Below are 17,917 nucleotides of genomic sequence, written 5' to 3'. Positions count from 1 at the left end.
AGGGAGGAGTTTAAAAGGTGGCGGAGAGCCCTGAAGTCCACTGATAGAAATCCCTGTTCATCCCCAATGAGGCAACATGCCACTGATAATTGGCATAATCAATCAATCGTGGCATTCAGGAGACTGCTTTGGATGAAGTCAATTGGCAGGTAGAAAGGTTGCAATTGAGAACTCTAGGATGAAGTGTCACTAGTCCAGGGCTTTGGTGGGTGAAATGAGTGAGAAAGCATGCATCCAAAAAGTATTACATAGAAAGAAATGGTAGGCTCTGACAGAGCGGAGCACATGTGAAAAAGCAGAGATTAGAAGAGAGAGAGAGAAGTCCATCAGGCTTACGAAGGGCAGGCAAGATAGTGGAGCATTTTACATGACAGTGGGAAGCCATACAGGGAAGGATTGAGTTGGAATGCGATGGGCAGGTGGAATTTCAGCTGATGGAATGATACCCAGTTGGAGATGACAAAGATTTGATCCATGGAAAGACCAGTCTGGATTCAGACTTTTACTTGGAAGTCACTCTTAGAAATAGGGATGGAAACTTTGAGACTTTCTGGCTTCCACTACCTTGTTTATGAAATAGGAATAACCATGCAATTGTCATGGAACCAAACCATGTCTTCCCTTTCAGAACAAATCGAAGAGACCGATGTCTACCAAGATCTGTGCTGGGAACATCTGAGCGATGAGTATGTGTGCAGCCGGCCTCTTGTGGGCAAGCAGACGACGTACACCGAGTGCTGCTGTTTGTACGGAGAGGCCTGGGGCATGCAGTGTGCCCTCTGCCCCATGAAAGATTCAGGTGAGCTTGTGTCCAATTGCTTCTGCAGGAGGCCTTTGGGAACAGGTTCTTCTCACATCCTTTGGAGCCTGACATTTCTTTTATGTATCTTCACCTTCATTTCTGCTGTCTTACTTTCATCATGTGTGCGTGCGTGTGTGTGTGTGTGTGTGTGTGTCACATGTGTGTGTATGGGAAGAGCAGGATGGCATAAACATCTGGCTCCTGGTTTTCTTAAAATCCAGACTCCATCATTAATTTTTGAAACCCTCATTCCATTTCCCCAAAGAATGATAAATGACCTGAAGAAACATAATATTAATATAACTTAGCAATCGGTGGCATAGATCTTTAGAATTTATATTTCCTGACACTGTTTTTTCTTACAATGCTTCTCATTCCTGACAGTTTCTACTTAGAGCAAAAAGTATTAAAGTAGAGACTGTAGAAAATCATTATAGGTCAAAGTCCAAATTTTCATGTCAACCCCTATAGGTGAGAGATACAAGGGGTTAGAACAAAAAGGGAAGAGTTTTAAAAGTGTATGAAAAAGTATTTGAGTAAATATCCTTTCCTTTCACATTTTATGCCTAGGGTTAAACCTTTGGTCAAATGGAAGAAAATGAGACAGCCTAAGCTCCCAGTTTTATCCGTTGCTTGGTTTTGGAGGAGGCCTGGAAGGTGCTGACTCCGTGCTTCCTGGCTGGGCTGTTTGGTGGCTGTTGGTTTGTGCATTGATTGCTTATTTGTCTTCTTGCCACTGGAGCTACTTCTCATAGAGGAAAGCACTTGAAAGTGTATGGTATATCCTGTCTTAAAGTTGGAAAAATAGTGCATAGGTAGAAAGTGAAGGAGTTTTCAGTGACTATGTCCTCAGAATGGTCAAGAGGGGAAGAATTGCTTGAAAAGAGAAAAATGCATTAATTTTTAGCGAATTTAATTAGAATATCTCCTTCAGGCTATTTAATAAATTAGCTTTCCGGCTTAGAAATAACTTAAAACCAATGTAGCATGAAAAAGAAAATAATTTGAAATGCCCTAGGAAGAAAATGAATAGCAAAGGATAAAGAGCAAGTATGTAAAGTCCGAGATGGCAACGACAGCAGCCCAGAGCGGTGCTGGGCCAGGGGGGCTGGGCGTGGAATCCGGCACTGCCCGCAGCAGCTGCATGGTGAGGGCAAAATAGCCTCACTCTGTGCAGCTCCTTTGGTAAAATGGAGGTGTCTATATCTGTCTTGTAGGGTTGTCTGTCTTGTAGGGTTGTCTCCAGGGCTGGGAGGTTGTAGGTACAGCAAGGTGTGACTGTTAGCATTACCATTATAATGTATCTGCCCTGGAGGCAGATACCACAGGGAGAGGAAAGTGAAATCAATAAGAAGTACAATGAGGTTTGAGTCATCTTCTCCAAATGCTGTATCCCTCTCAAATCTTTTTTACTTATGCAGTTTATATTGTTTAACTTTTTTTTAAAAAACGATATGTATTCCTTATAAAGAATTAAAATAATCAAAGAGGTTATGTCCCCTTCCACCTGCCCCACCACAGTTGAACTCTGCTCCTTAAAGATGTTCACTTTGATAGTTGGGTTTTATCATCCTAGTCTTTTTGCTATGCATTAACTGTTGTTATATACTTATATTAGTGATTGCTATTTATATTTATATTTAACAGAATATTTAGAACTGACATCCATATCATCGATCTAAGCCACACTCTTTTGTTTTGCACTTCAGCGTCTCTGACAGTAGAGTCATCTGATAATCGATGGCATCTAACAATGGCCACAAGGCATTTTTTTCACATTTTAACATCTGTTGTATCAGGATGCATTTTATTACCTATACTAAGCCATCTCCTGTTGAGCACATTTTTTTGCTGGAGTATTATAGTAACTAAGAGAAGCCAGGGCGCAAGGGTTAGCGCCTGGGCTCCGGAACCAGGTTGCCTGGCTTTGAATCCTGGGTTGGCAACTTCTTACCTGCATGACCTTGTTGTTTTGTCTCTCTGTACCTCAGTTTCCTCACGTGAAAATAATATCACCTGCCTCCCAGGGCAGTTGTGAGAATTAAATAAGTTAATACATGAACACTTTATAAAATAGTGTTTAACATACATAAGCTTTCAGAAGATAATAACTATTGCTGCTGCTACTGGGTGTCTCAGATCCAAATGCATTTTCAAATGTAATTAAAATCCAAAGGATTTTATAAAGTACACAATTACCTAATAGCATCTGAACGTGAATTAAGGGTAGACAAATGCAGAAATCATTGTTTTTGTTTTGTTTTGTTTTTGAGACAGAGTCTCGCTCTGTTGCCTGGGCTAGAGTGAGTGCCATGGCGTCAGCCTAGCTCACAGCAACCTCAAATTGCTGGGCTTAAGCAATCCTCCTGCCTCAGCCTCCCGAGTAGCTGGGACTACAGGCATGCGCCACCATACCTGGCTAATTTTTTCTATATATATTTTTAGTTGGCCAGATAATTTCTTTCTATTTTTAGTAGAGATGGGGTCTCGCTCTTGCTCAGGCTGGTCTCGAACTCCTGAGCTCCAGTGATCCGCCCGCCTCGGCCTCCCAGAGTGCTAGGATTACAGGTGTGAGCCACCGCGCCCGGCCAATAATTGTTCTTAATATGAAACTTTCTGTTCTAGATCACTACTTTATAAACATTAATGAGCATGTCGGTTACCTGAGAAAGCTTACCAGAAAGCAGGTTCTGGTTCCTAGGTTGTAGAAGATGGGAGTGGGGGAGGTTCTGCATTTCTAATAAGCCCCAAGGCGATGCTGCTGTTGCTGCTGGTCCTGAGACCGCACTAGCAAGGCTCTAGAGACATCTAACAGCATCCCACTTTATTTCGTTAAAACCTACTTTAGTGCCGGTAGTTATTAATTTTTCATAAAGGAAGCAAAGAATGTGTGAATTTTAAAACTGGTTTGCTCATAATTGCTGCCATTGAACCTTTAAAATATATTGTTCCTGGACATATTGATAGTTGAGAAAGGACCACGTTGTCTATCTGTTCGTCTAAGCACTGGACTAATCCCAGCCTGTCAGACACCCAAGCTCCCAGTTTCCCTAGGAGTGCAGCACAGCTTTGGGGAACAATTCGTTACTGATGGAAACAGTGCTGGAGGAATTTGGGGAATAAATCGCAGCACTTGTCATCAGCTTTGAGCATTAAAGTGCAGTGTAAAGTAAAGCTTTGGCTCCGGAGCAAGCTTTCACACTTCTGGTCCAGTAGGTCACGGGCACTAATTCTTGCTAAAGCAGCAGCTACATCCGAGAACACTGGTAGGTGGAGGAGGTAGGAGTGGCTGCTTAAGTAGCGCTCTCTGAAGTTAGATGGCATCTCGCAGATTGGTCCCACATGCAGGGGAAATGAGTGGAGGGTGATGGATTGTGTCAGGGTAACTTTACATAAGGAGAGTTGCATAATCATATAATTCATACATTTTCTGGGGCTTAGGATCCCATTTCAATCCTCAGCTAGACTGTCAGAGGCCCAACAGCAGGCTAAATGAGGAGAAAGTTCCAGAGTGTTGGCAGCAGCACCACAGATGTGACAGCAGCAGTTTGTCGAAGTGATCATGGACTGACAGCCTCCCCGTCTGGCCCTCTGGAGGCTTTTCCCTGCCCTGTTCCCGCTCCTGCCTCCTCCTTTTCTTCCCCTTTCACAGTGCCCTCTGATCCTGCCCACTCTTAATAAATGTTTTTGGTGGCTTAACTGCCTTGGGAGGATCCTCGGATTTGAGCTCTTTATATACTGTCTTGCCAGCCCCTGAGAGACAAGCTATTTGGAAAACCAAGTCAGGAAAAATGAGCCACTGTATCCATACCATAAATGAGAGAGGGTGGTCATCGTTTGAGCTTTCTGGGAATTTTTAGTGCCATACTAGAAGGAAATAATAGAGTTATCAAAACTTTGAGATCTTTGGATATGGAGTTGATGGAATATAAATTTTCTGTGGCTTGGCTTTTCTGGGTCTCAGCTGTGTAGTAAAAAATAATGATAGCCAACATATATACAGCACCATGCCAGGCGCTGTTCGAGATGTTTTCCATCTATTAAGATATTTAATTTTCCAAGCCATCTCAGGTATACAATTACAGCAGTCCCCACCTTATCCAGGGTTTTCACTTCCCGAGGGTTCAGTTACCTGTGGTCAACTGAGGTCCAAAATATTAAGGGGAAAATTCCAAAAGTAAACAATTTATAAGTTTTAAATTGTATGCCATTCTGAGTAGTGTGATGAAATCTGGCATTGTCCTATCTGGGATGTGAATCATCCCTTTGTCCGGCGTATCTGTGTATGCTAACGTGTATGCTACCCACCCATTAGTCACTTAGTACCTGGCTTGGTTATCAGATCAAAAAACATAGTATATAGAAGGTTCAGTACTATCCACAGTTTGGGGCATCCACTGGGGGTCTTGGAATGTATCTACAGTGGATAAGGGAGGACTGCTCTACCTCCTTTCTCTGGTAGAGGATCTGAGACACAGAAAGGTTAAGTTACCTGCCGACGATCATATACCGGTAAGTGGCAGATTCAAATCCAGACATCCTGGCTCCAGGATCTGTGTTCTAACCACTTCAGTGTTACTCAAGTCCTGTTTCTCCCCAAGATCTCAAAACATCTTAATAAATAGTATCCTTCAGAATATAAAAGTAACGAAGTGAAGAATTTATGCTAAGATTTTAAGAATTTTCTCACCCATCGTATATTAAAACTACAGTTTTAGGGCTAACACTGAGCACAGAAAAATTAGAGGCAGTGTGTCATCAAGCCTGTGTCCCTAGACACATGGTCAGGGATAATAGATAACAATATATATTCAATGAACTAATATATTTAAGCAAGTCAATAATTCTTGGTAAATAAAACTACTGGTGATGCCTAGCACTTAATTTAAAATGAATTTTAATGCTTTTATTTATTGCTCCTCTTAAAGTATAAACTTAAAATTGTGAATTACAAGATCTATAGGGAGCCATTATTTCATGGAAATAAAAAGCTATTGATTAACAAGTGAAAAAAAATTATACATATTTGAACACTGGAATTTAAAATGCCCAGTGATCCCAGTGTCTTGTTATATTTGTTGAAACAATTAGACTTCTGATAAGTAAGTTGTTAAAATGATTAGACTTATTGCAAATAAATTGAACATAAAGACAATAATAGTACTAGTGTGTTGAGAGAGTGCCATCTATTGGTCATGTTATGTACTGCAACACAGGTGTTTTGACCTTAGAAATACTCTTGATGAAAGAGTTCAGGTGTAGAAAGGTGAGAGTGGTTTACAAAAAAGTCCTAAAGAAAACTGAAGTGCCACAAAAGAAATTAGAAAATGTCACAATGTTTAATAAAAAACTAATATTTATCAAAAGATAGAGTCATGAGTCCCCTCAGACTTGCTAGGAGAGCAGTTTGAAGGTACAGATATACAGATATATCTGAATAAAAATTCTAGTTCTGAGGATTTACCCTGTAGATATCCTTGTGTTTGAGTGCTAGGAAGAAAAATAAAATAATTACAGCATGATAAGGAAAATTGAGAATCACTTCTGTTCGTAGGGAATTGGTTGATAAATTACAGTGCGTTCATACAGTGGAAAATACTATATAGCCATTTAGAAAATGAGACATTTCTAGATCCTAATCAAGACTAATGTCTAATCTATATTTGTAAGCAAGGCATAGAACAACATATTTACTATGCATAAAAAATTGAAGGGAAGAACATATCTAGCCAGGTTGAGGACTGTCTGTTCATGTATTTATTTCCTTTTTACTATTTGAATTCTTTTTTAACAGTACAGTTGGCCCTCTGTATCTGCAGGTTCTGTATCTGCCAATTCAACCACTGCAGATCAAAAATATTTGGGAAAAAAAGAGACGTACCGCTTCTCAGACCTTTGACTAAGATCAAGTGTAGTATCTGTTCTTATCAGTTTGATATCTGATATATCCTCTATCCAAAGACAATATACTAAATGGATTTTTGGAGCAGGGAGAGGGAATAGGAACTTGTTCTATCCACTCCATACGTCGACCTGGTATTGTGTACCTCCAGGAACAGTGCACCTCCCCCACAAAAAAAAGAAAAAAAAATCACAATAAAAAATAACAATACAATCAAAAGTAATACAAATAAAAAACCAATGCAGTATAGCAACTATTTACATAGCATTTACATTGTTTTCGATACTATAAGTAGCCTAGAGATAATTTAAAGTATACAGGAGGATATGTATAGGTTATGTGCAAATATGACACCATTTTATATAAAGGAGTTGAACATTCAAGGATTTTGGTATGCATGGGGGCTCCTGGAATCAGTCCCCCTGGGATACCAAGGGATGACTGTACATGCTTATCCTATTCAAAATAAACATTGTTTTCTAATTGCCAAGTGGAAGCTACAACTGCTAAAATGGTGTAGGGAAAGAAAGGATCCTGGGCTCTATGTAAGAAGTCAGCAGACATGGCCCCAATCCCAACTCTGCTCCTGATTAATGATACTACCTGGAACAAATAGCTGTCTACACTTTGGTTTCCTCATCATGTAAGTTAAGAGAAAGGTCAAATTAGAATTTAAACTCTCTGAGGGCAGGAATTCTGTGTAGTCTGTTCGTCACTGTATCCCCATGTAAATGTAGAATGAATGATTAATGAAAGAACAAATGGATTTTGTTTAATGTCTGTTGAATTAAGGAACAAAAGTACAAAGGCATGCTATGAGTTGGCACTTAGTGAGGATCTGTTGAACAAAGCAATGTTATTATCTAAATTCCTTTGTGTTAGGTAGATTATACTCTAAGACTAGGGGAAAGAAGGTAAGAGTTATTCATACTCCTCTTAATAATGCTAAGAAGAATGATTATTACTGCATATAAATTATGTACATTTTGTGGTTTACAAGAAGAAATAAGTAAATTATCTGAAATGAAGTCTACATTATTTGTAATTTACCTGTTTTCAGTTTTTATTGAATTATTTATATATAACACCTATGTACTAGGCAAAACATTTTGGAACAGATGCGTAATTTGTATTTAATGAGATGTAAAATGAAATTCAGAATTAGAATATTTCATTCCCAAATATTAAGGCATTTAAATGTGCAAACAATACAAAATTATTTAATAAATTCACCATTTGCTATGACACAAAAGTTTTAAAAACTTTGGAATAGCTAATCTATCCCAATTTTTTAATATAATTTTGCAAAAGTAAAAGAATTTGTAATCTGTATGAAAACAGTTGAGCTAGTGATTTCTTCCATATCCATGCATGGCTCTTACATGTTCCCAAAGAGCTCAGTGTAAGAATTTTCATAATACCCTTGGAGATGTGAAGGAAGACAGGGATTTGACTCCTGGACTAAACTTGAAAAAATATCGTAACTGGGCAATAGTTGCAAAAGGCCTTTCAGCAGTCATGGTTTAAAGGCTTTTCCAAGAAATATGTTTCCAAAGAATATTAATAATAACTTTGGAACATACTACATGTGAGACATAATGAGTGGTCATTGCCTTTGCTTTGGGCAATCCCGGGATCTTGTTCTGCTTTGGCCTTGATTCTGTGTCATTGCGCTGGACAAGTTACTTCAATCTTCTTTATCCAAAGTTGAGAGGTTATGATAATTAATACTCTGCGTATGAAAACATTTAATTTTTGGATCATTGATACTGAACATTATTATTTAAAAGTAGCTGTTAATCAGTTGTAATGGAAAATTAAAATCAAACTAGAAAGGTATAGAAGGCCTCTAAAATGGAGTGGCCTGAATTCCTGGTATCCATGGAACTAGATTGAATTGGATGTTAAATGGAATGGCCCAAAAGCCATTCATATTGTTTGTCATTGAAAGGATTCTTTATTTAGAAATCTTCCTCTCATCCCTCCCAAAGAAAGGGTAAAAATATTTTTCCTACTATAAAAGGATTGTTGCAAAATAAAATTCAGTAATGAATTATGACACAGCTCTTTGATGTAGTGTGATCCTTATGTTAGTGTCCTCATTTGTAACATGGTAGTGTCAGCAATCTGCTGCAGAGGGTCGTTTGAGGGTTAGATGTGAGATGGCATGTAAGTGTCTTGGCATATAGTAAATGCTCCATAGATATTAGCATTATTATGAATCAAATCCTGTTCTAGGAAGTGAGTTGAGCTAATGCTTATCCTGCACTGACAGTGCTAGAAGTCTCTTTGAAAGGAGGTAAGAATGAAAAAAAACAGTAAGGGGTAGGACTATGTTTGGGGAATAGTGCAGACCTATTAGTGCAGTGAATACACCTGTGGACTTGCAAGAAGCTTCATCTGTGTCCTGCCAGGCTTCTAAACTACCAGTGTAATTTATGACATCTGAGGAAGGCTTTATGCATAGAAAGGGCCATTCAGTGTTGGGTTTTAGTGAACATTCAGTGTATTCAATTTATAAATGTTAACACCTCGATTTGCCTAGGAATTTAAGTTCAACTTAGCATTTTGTCATTCTAAGTTTGATAACTTTCTATAAAATAAGATCAATTTTATTTTTTGATTGTTTTTATGTCTCAAGAAACGGATTAAACTTGAGTTATTTCTCTGTATAAAGTATATTAATTAAATTTTTTAAGCACTTTGGTCTCCATTTAGAAATTTTATGCATTTAATTTCTCTTAAGCACTTTATATAGCTGAAAGAGAAACCTGCCATCCTAATAAGCATTTTTAAAAATAAATAGCTCTTCTAAATCTAATAAATGAAATTTAAAATGCAACAAATTGAATTCCTAATTTAAATACTGTTTACCAACCTAATAAAATTCTCTTAATTCTCATTCGACTTAAAATCTTAAATCTAAAAATCAATTATATTTCAAGTTAAAGTCCAGTCTGTCAGATTCTCGTATTATATGATTCTCTTAAACACTATAGACGTACACAATAACAAGGAAAAAAATCTTACCCTAAAACTTTTAACAGAAAAGTGTTAATATTCTAAACTTAGTTATTTCTTTAGCAGAATTACCATCTTGGGCAAGCCAAGGTTACTGGGTAGAGAAATTCAGGACTCTGATTGTCAGTTAGAGAATTACAGCCAGGACGTGGGCCCTGCATATGCACGGTAATGAGTCTACCCAGCAGTGTGTGGGATACAGAGAATGTTTTGTTGTTTCCGTTGTAAACAGGAGACCCCAAGTGCTTCTCGTGTATACTGTTCCTGTAATCAGTATCTTCCATTGCAGTGATTCTCAAGGGAATAACAGGACAGAAGAAATAAATCTTTTATCAGAATACCCTGTCCTAAAGGGATGTGCTCACCCCATAGAGACTCCCTGCCAGACCCATGGCTCTGACTGATGGCTCCCAGCTGCACAGGGCTTTGGGTCTGGTCAGGACCTCTATTGCTAAACTGGGAAAGAGATATACTGGTTTTGCAAAAGGGGCTAAGTAAACAGGAATGAATGGCAGAGAAGCTAAGTACAAAAGGTGGGGGAGATAGTACATATGAGGAAAAATACTAGAAATGGAGCTAAAATGTAGGCTTTTAAAAAAAAAAATTACCGTGTTTGGGCAGGTGCATTGGAGGAAAAGATAGCATTGGGCAAGGAAGTCACATTCTAGTTAGGATCATATTGTAGTCATTGATTAAAAACATATTAGAAGAAAAGTAAACATGGTTAGCCTCAAAGTGAAGAGAGCTTAGAAAACAACAACAACAACAACAACAACAGCAGCAACAAAAATCCTGATGGAAGGGGAAACTTACTCCTTCATTTCCTGCTAAACTGCTGAGGACAGAATCCTGGAGGAGTGTCCTGGAACAAGCTGTAGTTCCCAAACACAATTCCCTGGCTTTCTGGTGAGTCAGCAAGTGTTTGGAATGCCAGCTAGGAAGGACCAGTGGTCTTGCTGGACTTCAATGTGGCATGAACTCTCTATTTTGAAAACTGGTTGAAGCTATTGTCTCATTGTCCTCAAAAACAATTATGGAACAGTTCAATGTGAGAGGAGTTTGATTAACAGATTACCTGTTGGTGATATGAGCACTTCTGAAATTTTACTGTTTATACAGCTTGGACTTCGGAGTGTCAGTTTTATCCATATTTATTTTCCTAAGAGCTATACTGCATGGAAGTGCTAGAAAAGTATTTGTCTACTCTCTGTTCTGTAAAATATTCTGAATAGAAAATAAATTTTATTATGATTATAGTCTCACTGGTGTCCTATTAGAATCTAATTTAGAGCCAAAGTAGAGAAATTAAGGCATGCATGTAAGCAATCTGATCACAAAAGCAACACTGTTATTTTTAATTAACAAGCAGTCAAATTTATCTCAAAAGTAAAAGTCTTGGTGGTTTAAACTTTCTCTGTTAAAATCAGAGATTATGATTAGGCATTCAGTTTTCTACAATCGCCCTTTCAGTATTATCTTGTACTAAATGGTTTGTTCTGGTGAATGTTTTACTTTCATATATTTTAAATAAAATTTGCTCTTACATTTTTGTCTTTGATAATGGGACCAGCTGAAGTGTACTCTAAGAAGGACGAACTGTGAAGAGGGTGACTGTGCATCACTGTGCATAATTGTTTAAAACCCTGCTCTGAGTTTGAGGTTTTGAATTAAAATAATGTTGTATTTACTTTGACCTCTTCTTAATTAACCTTGTAAAACAGCTATAGCTAGAACCAAGCTGCTGGCTGCCCATGCCTTTGAAATGCTGACCTCGTGGCCAGAGCGGGCGAGCCTGGCAGAGGACGGGCGAGGGAAAATTTACTCCCCCTTCATGCAGCAGACAGATTGTGCCCCTTATGCTTGGGAGAAAAGCATCTAGAAAGTGCTTACAGAGCAACCAGGTCCTTGTGTTTATTCAAACCCACAGGGAGCAGAAGCTAGGAAGGTAATTGTTTCACTCAGCAGCAGTAGCCAGTACCTTAAGAAGGAAGCAGATTATAAAAGATTAGCTCATTGGGCAGGTTTCTGACCTACGGAAGTCTTCTTTATGCTTCCTTCTGAGCTTCAAGTCTCAGTGGCAGACAGAGCTGTTGCGAATAGTTGTGCTGGTTGTACACTGCTCAACTCTAGAAAATACCATTAATGTGGCATTAATGTGGTAATCTATGAGCCTCTACCAAGAACAGGAAAAAAAAAAAATCACTGCCAAAAGTAAGAGTTACTAAGTCTGTATCTGATTGTGAACAGATCCAGAGGTGAAGGTAAGAGGAGACAGTCAGCTCAAATTAAAGTAAACAACAATATAAAGATCCCATTAAACAGAATCAGAGATCTCAAAAAAAGTTCCAGTTTTTTGCTTTGCAGTGATGTCTGATTTCCTATTGAATGGAATATATATTTCATGAATAATGATATTGACTATAGTGTTATTTTAGTATTACATTAATTACTTAGGACTTGTTCTTTAAATAATGATAACGGATACAGAGGTATATCTTTGTTATTCAGAACCTTGAGATCTATCCCCCTGAATATGAATCAAGGGGGTTTCGAACAACTGTCAGGACAGCTTTCCCTGCTGTAAAACTTTAGAGAAATAAGCAAGGTTAGAATGTACTTTTAAACACAATTTTCTTTATCCTTATAATTTAATAATTTATTATTTTTAGTAAAAGAAGACCTTGAGAATTTATCCTGACTTGCCCTCTGAAATATCATTAAATTTCTCTGAACTCATTTTCCCAGCAAAAAAAAATATATGGGAAGGTTGGATTGTCCATGCTGACAGTTTGTTAAATTATGCGCCTGTTAGTCATTCTGAAACTATCTCGGTGGGCACCATCTGAAGGTAACAGCGTCATCTAGTGGTAATTACTTCATATTACAGCCACAACTTTCAGTGACAAATTATCTTCCTCAAATTTTTGCAGCCCAATAGTAAGAATATTTTCTTTCAGAATCATAGAATATATAAGCTAGAAAGGACCTTAGAGATCATCTAGTTTTGTTTCTTCATTTTACCAGTTAAAAATAGAAAGGTTAAATGAATTCCAGACTTAATATATAAAAAGCACATTTTCCTCCTGTATTCTTTGTTTCTCTTGACTTTTTAAAATTGAGGTGAAATTCACATAACACAAAACTAAGCATTCTAAGGTGAACAATTCAGTTGCATTTAGTACATTGACAATGTGATGCAACCTCCCCTTTATCTTAAGCCGTTGCTTAGCTTCTGTTTTTAAATAATTCTTAGTTAATGAAATAAATTTTTAAAAATGTACTTCATATATACAGTATTTATTTTTCCTAATTGTTGACTTCTCAGACTGTCGCTTCAAAATGGTGTTCAAAGTGCAGGAAAAGGGAAATAAAATGGTTTATCTGTCCTTGCAGTTGAGAAAGTATGAAGTAGATCAGTTTAGAAAATTAACATGTTGAACTTCCCTTTTGCCTCTTTGTTTATTGTATTGTTCAGTCTTGTCTCTTATTAAATATTAGAGGCCTCATTCCTAATTTTCTCTGAGATTGCCTGGATGTGAGTTATATTTCCAAAGTCCTGGATACTTAGGCAAGGGGAAAACTTTTCATGCAGTTCTCAATAAGAAACTCATAAGTTATTAGTCATTTTAAGGTTTTCGTGTGTGGTATAATTTAATACTGTTGTGAGAATATAAATTTTTCAATCCAGGTTTTAGAATGCAAAGGGAGTTCCCCTTTTTTGGCGTTTGTGTGCAACGAATCTCTCTGTTCAGTTAGTCCGGCTAAATAAACAGCAATCTGATGGGAAAGGCTGGGAGCGTCTGAACTCAGAGGGGTAACGTTAGGTGAAGGCTGGGGGTGGGAAGAACTCGACTGCTCCATGGCCCACGAGTTTCCTTAGAGCGTTACCATTTACAGGAGTCCCACGGAATATAATCCCTGCCAAGACTTTAGACTTCATTACTTCCCTGTCCTCGGCAAGTACAATTTAATTGAACATTAAGCAATTTGATCTCTTTCACCTAATAAATCGAGCAAATTCAATAAACATAAATCCTGCTAATGATAGAGCTGACCCCAGTAGAGCTGAGCTCATCAGCATTCACAGTTATTACTCTCCCTGGAATTTCAGTCACAAATGCTTATTGCCAAACTAAGTACTTACCTGATGCTGCAGGTCTAAGCAGTGTATTTAATAATTTTTTTCCCTCGGGGTTTCTTAAGGGCAGCTGTGGAGTAGAAAGAACATGGTTTGGCGGATAGACCACTTTAGGTTGAAATCCCTCACCTGACCTTGGGCAAGGCAAGCTTTGCTGTAAAACTGTAGTTTTCTTATCAGAAACAAAAGGAGCTAATTACAGTTATTTCATAGGGTCGTTCCAAGATTTAAATGAAATGGTGTATGCAAAAGTATGAATACATAGTATCTAGCACTTCGGAGCTTAATAGTACATGTCAGCCAACTTTCCTTTTTTGAGCTGTTTTCTAGCAGGGATCCAGAGTAGCCAGGGTTGCATGGTACTTTACTTCCCCTAATGCTGTCGTGTCTATTATATTAATATATGCCCGTGACTCTCTCTGAGTTACCTTTCCTCCTCTTCTTCACCTCCTTGCTGCAGACGCTCGCTCCAAGGGGTACCCTTCCCTGGCTCTTCCAGGCTGACTTCAGCCATTACTTCTGTGGTCCCCAGGAGCTATTGCCCATGCGCCAGCGTGCCAGCATTCCATCCTTCCTCTCTTCCCCAGCCCACGCTGTCCATAACGCTCTCAGCCTCTGGTGGTAGGAACGAAAGAATCAACCCGCCGGACACTGAATGGAACGATGAATGAATCACTTTTAATACAACTAAGCAAAGAACACCATAATCCCATTCCATAGATGGAGAGGCTAAAGCGCAAAGAAACATGTCCAGACTGAGGAACTAGGAAGTGGAAAAACAGGGACTAGAACCCACATCTTTGGACTCCAGGTCCTTTCTCTGTTTAGTGTATCTAGTTTTCTGTCACAGCTCTACACATTGTGATTTCAGAGCAACAGGGTTGCTGCCTGTTCACCAGAGACTGTGGCGGAGAGTTTATTCTGTGATAAAGAACAGAGTGGACAGTGCTGTGGCGGTGCCAACCCGGGCTTCTCCTTCACCTTCCTGTACTGGTGCTGGATGGAATGTTCTGGAAATGGTCCACATGTTGATAATTTCAGTTTTTGGAAGTACCTGTTATAATATAATGCTGGCTCAGCAGACACTAGAGCAAAAATAGTCACCCCGTTCTCCCCATCTCCTTCCTCCGTTGCCCGGTTGTGTGTCCGTGTTTAAATCTGTAAGAAAAACACCTGGTCTGGAAATGTGAGTAAAATATGACCCATGTTTCTTAATGTATAAGAACTGGTCCCTGTTTCTCTGGTATTTGAAAAATACGCGGTTCAAACTTGAGAGCACTGAATTTTTAGCCCTGATGTGTGGAGAACGAAAGGCAACCTCTTCATCATCTCTAACAGCTGCTGAACTTGATCTGCCTCAGTCAGAACTAAAACTTCACCTCCTGGTTTCCTCACGTGCCAGAGTGGCATTGTGACATGTGACTGTCCAGACCAGCCCTGCAGATGTGTGTGTCCTCAAGAATGGAGATTTCCTGCCAGGGTCTGGTAATGTGCTTCCCATTGCTGCTGACAGCAGGGGCCCCACCCCCACTGGCTCGAGGGGGTGAAACTTCCCCCCCCCAATTTAAAATGAAAATTAAAGCAACACCATCTGTCCTATGAATCTTCCATGCCAGGGAAATTTAGTGTGATCAATGCCTGGATCTTGTTTAGACCACTTAGTGATGGTGTCCCACTGCATCCCGTGTGTATCTGTCATAGCTTTGATCAAGAGCTAAGCATTCGCACTGGGGGAGGTAGGGAAGGCTGTTTGGGGTGGGGGGGGGTGGTCTTGAGGTGTGCCTATTTCCATTTCCTATTCATTTCACATTTGTGTTTGGCTAGGTCCCTGATGGACACATTGCATGGGGTCTCAGAAGTGGGATAGCCTCACAGAGTACACCTCCCAGGGCAAGTCCTGCTAAGCAAAGCTATTCCTCTGCACAAAGCCCCAGATAGCTAGGTGACTAATGGTTGCTGATGTGCGTAAGTAGAGGGTGTTTTGGAGAAAGAAACAGATTCCAAGGACAGAAAATACGTGTGCATCTCCACACAATGAGCTGGATAAAGTAGCAGCCAGGACATTGTCATGGGTTCTCGTGGGAGGTTGTGGAAGAAGTTCAGGAATCTGCTGTTCTTGAGCTGTGTCCCCTCAGCCAACCACGATTCACTGCCATCCCCCAAGCTGGACTCTAGCGGTGACCTCGCCATAGGGATGCCAAGGCCAAGCACCTCCAAGCTAGGATGGGTTCTGTTTGTGGCTTGGGGTGCTCAGAGGTCCAGCACATGCTAGAAATTTGCACATACCAAGATTCTGAAGAGGAAACTTTGCCCAAGACTCATGAGAATATTTTGTGGTATTCCCATTGCTCTCCTAAAAGATGGTAAAATCAGCTTCTATAAACCTACTCTCTACTTAAGACATTTCTAATTGATTCGGGCCCATACTAAGAGTTGTTAGACATCAGTTTTTCCCCTATATTTTGAGTTCTGTTGAGCTAATATTAAAGTGTGCTATTGTTCATACTTTATCCCTGTTTAACCAAGTAATTAAATTTGCCAAGGCGGTCAGTACTTCTGTGTCATCTTGTCTGAGATGAAGTCAGTGAAGACTTTTGTCTCTATTTACTAAGCTAAAGTTTTCCCCCATCTATTTAAAAAACTCCAAATAATCTTGGAACAAAATCTAAAAACCCCTGGAGACTGCTCTTTTCATTGCTCTTAATTTATTGCACAATTCTTTGCCTATTGAGAATTGCTTTTAAGTTTTGTTAATACTAAAATTTAAATCTGTCACTCGTTCTAATACTGTCTTTGAAAATCTTTATTTCCAGATTCTCAGTGGGGAATTTGTAATTTCATCTACAAGAGATAATTGTATCCTCCGTTTTCTTGGTGCTTCAAAATTTATGACCAGTCCCACAATATCATCTCATTTTTTATATGTCAGTAACACAGAGGTAGACAAACAAGAATTAGTAGCCTTGAATGACAGACATGGAAACTGAGGCTTGCCCAGAATTGCTAAGCGGGGGGTAAGTTGTGCAGTCAGGACTTGAGCTCTGGGTTCTGCCTCCAGAGTCCATGCTCTTTCCATTACCCCACGCACATGTCACCCTTGACCCTGGCCATGAATCAGAGCAAATGTGTGTGACGGGAGAGGCAGCATGGATGGATGAGGACAGACCCATCCATCCATGCTTCCAGAAAAGTAACTCAAAATACATGTCGTGGCGATGATAGGACTGTAGCACATCTTCACATACAAAAGAGAGCACATGTAATGCAGAAATAATGTTTTGATAACTGACCAAAACCATCTTGGAGCTTGGAATGTTAATGCATTAGACAAAGTGAAGCAGCAAAGGACAGTAAGTTCTAGAATCTTAAGAGGAAAAATGCATGGTGGGGGAAGAAGGGAAGGGAAGGAAGATGTGGCAAGTCCCAGAGGTAACCCCTGCCCCCCTTACTCTATACATCCCTCATTCATCAATTCGTCAGCCTGGGTCAAGAGAAGGCTTCTTTAGGCCCCACTTGGTGGTCCCCAAACACAACTTTCGGTTTCCTTTCTTGATGCCTTTGGGTAAGCTCTTTTTAAAATTAATCCAAAACATCTTTTGTGACATAATTCCTACTCATCTACTTAGTTTCAGCTGAGCCTAAACATTGCACAGAAACAGGAGCCCATCCCTCCTCTTTACTCTCACCTTCCAGTGCCTTCCTTTGGCATTGCTGGGTGGTGAGAGCTCGGAGCGCTGAGGCCATCTCATTGGCCCTGACTGTGTCATTCAACAGCTTGGGACCTCAAGTCTCAGTGAAGCTTCGCAGACAGCCCACAGATGTCCAGGAGGAGGATGCTTAGCCACCTCTGGATTTTGTTTTACAAAATAAGTACATGAATTAATTCTTTTTTAATATCCACTCTAGATCACAACTGTGGCTTGGACATAAAAGATAGAATAGATGTCAACAAATGTATATAAAAAGTTACAAGAGAAGATGACCTCAGCTCTTGAAACTGGTAAACATTTCAGTGATCTCCCTCTTGCAGGGAAATCCTCAATTCTGCTTTTTT

The 17,917-nt window shown here is 39.4% G+C and overlaps 1 protein-coding gene and 1 non-coding gene across 11 annotated transcripts in view; both read left to right on the top strand.

Moving 5' to 3' along the window:
- Positions 1-17,917, top strand: part of LTBP1 (latent transforming growth factor beta binding protein 1) — a 384,917-nt gene that overhangs the window by 359,152 nt on the left and 7,848 nt on the right. For all 10 annotated transcript variants that reach the window (XM_069495124.1, XM_069495127.1, XM_069495126.1 and 7 more), the window contains one exon: positions 629-799. In XM_069495124.1, coding sequence (XP_069351225.1) covers positions 629-799 — 171 coding nt within the window. The remainder of the gene's footprint in view (positions 1-628; positions 800-17,917) is intronic.
- On the top strand, positions 6,682-6,871 carry LOC138400495 (U2 spliceosomal RNA). The gene has a single exon (XR_011236368.1). It is a non-coding gene; the product is annotated as a U2 spliceosomal RNA (small nuclear RNA).

The sequence above is a fragment of the Eulemur rufifrons genome, chromosome 19 (assembly GCF_041146395.1).
Source record: "Eulemur rufifrons isolate Redbay chromosome 19, OSU_ERuf_1, whole genome shotgun sequence".
In the NCBI taxonomy this organism is placed as follows: domain Eukaryota; kingdom Metazoa; phylum Chordata; class Mammalia; order Primates; family Lemuridae; genus Eulemur; species Eulemur rufifrons.
Note: the sequence above shows the minus strand (reverse complement) of the source record. Positions and strands in the feature narration are given on the sequence as shown.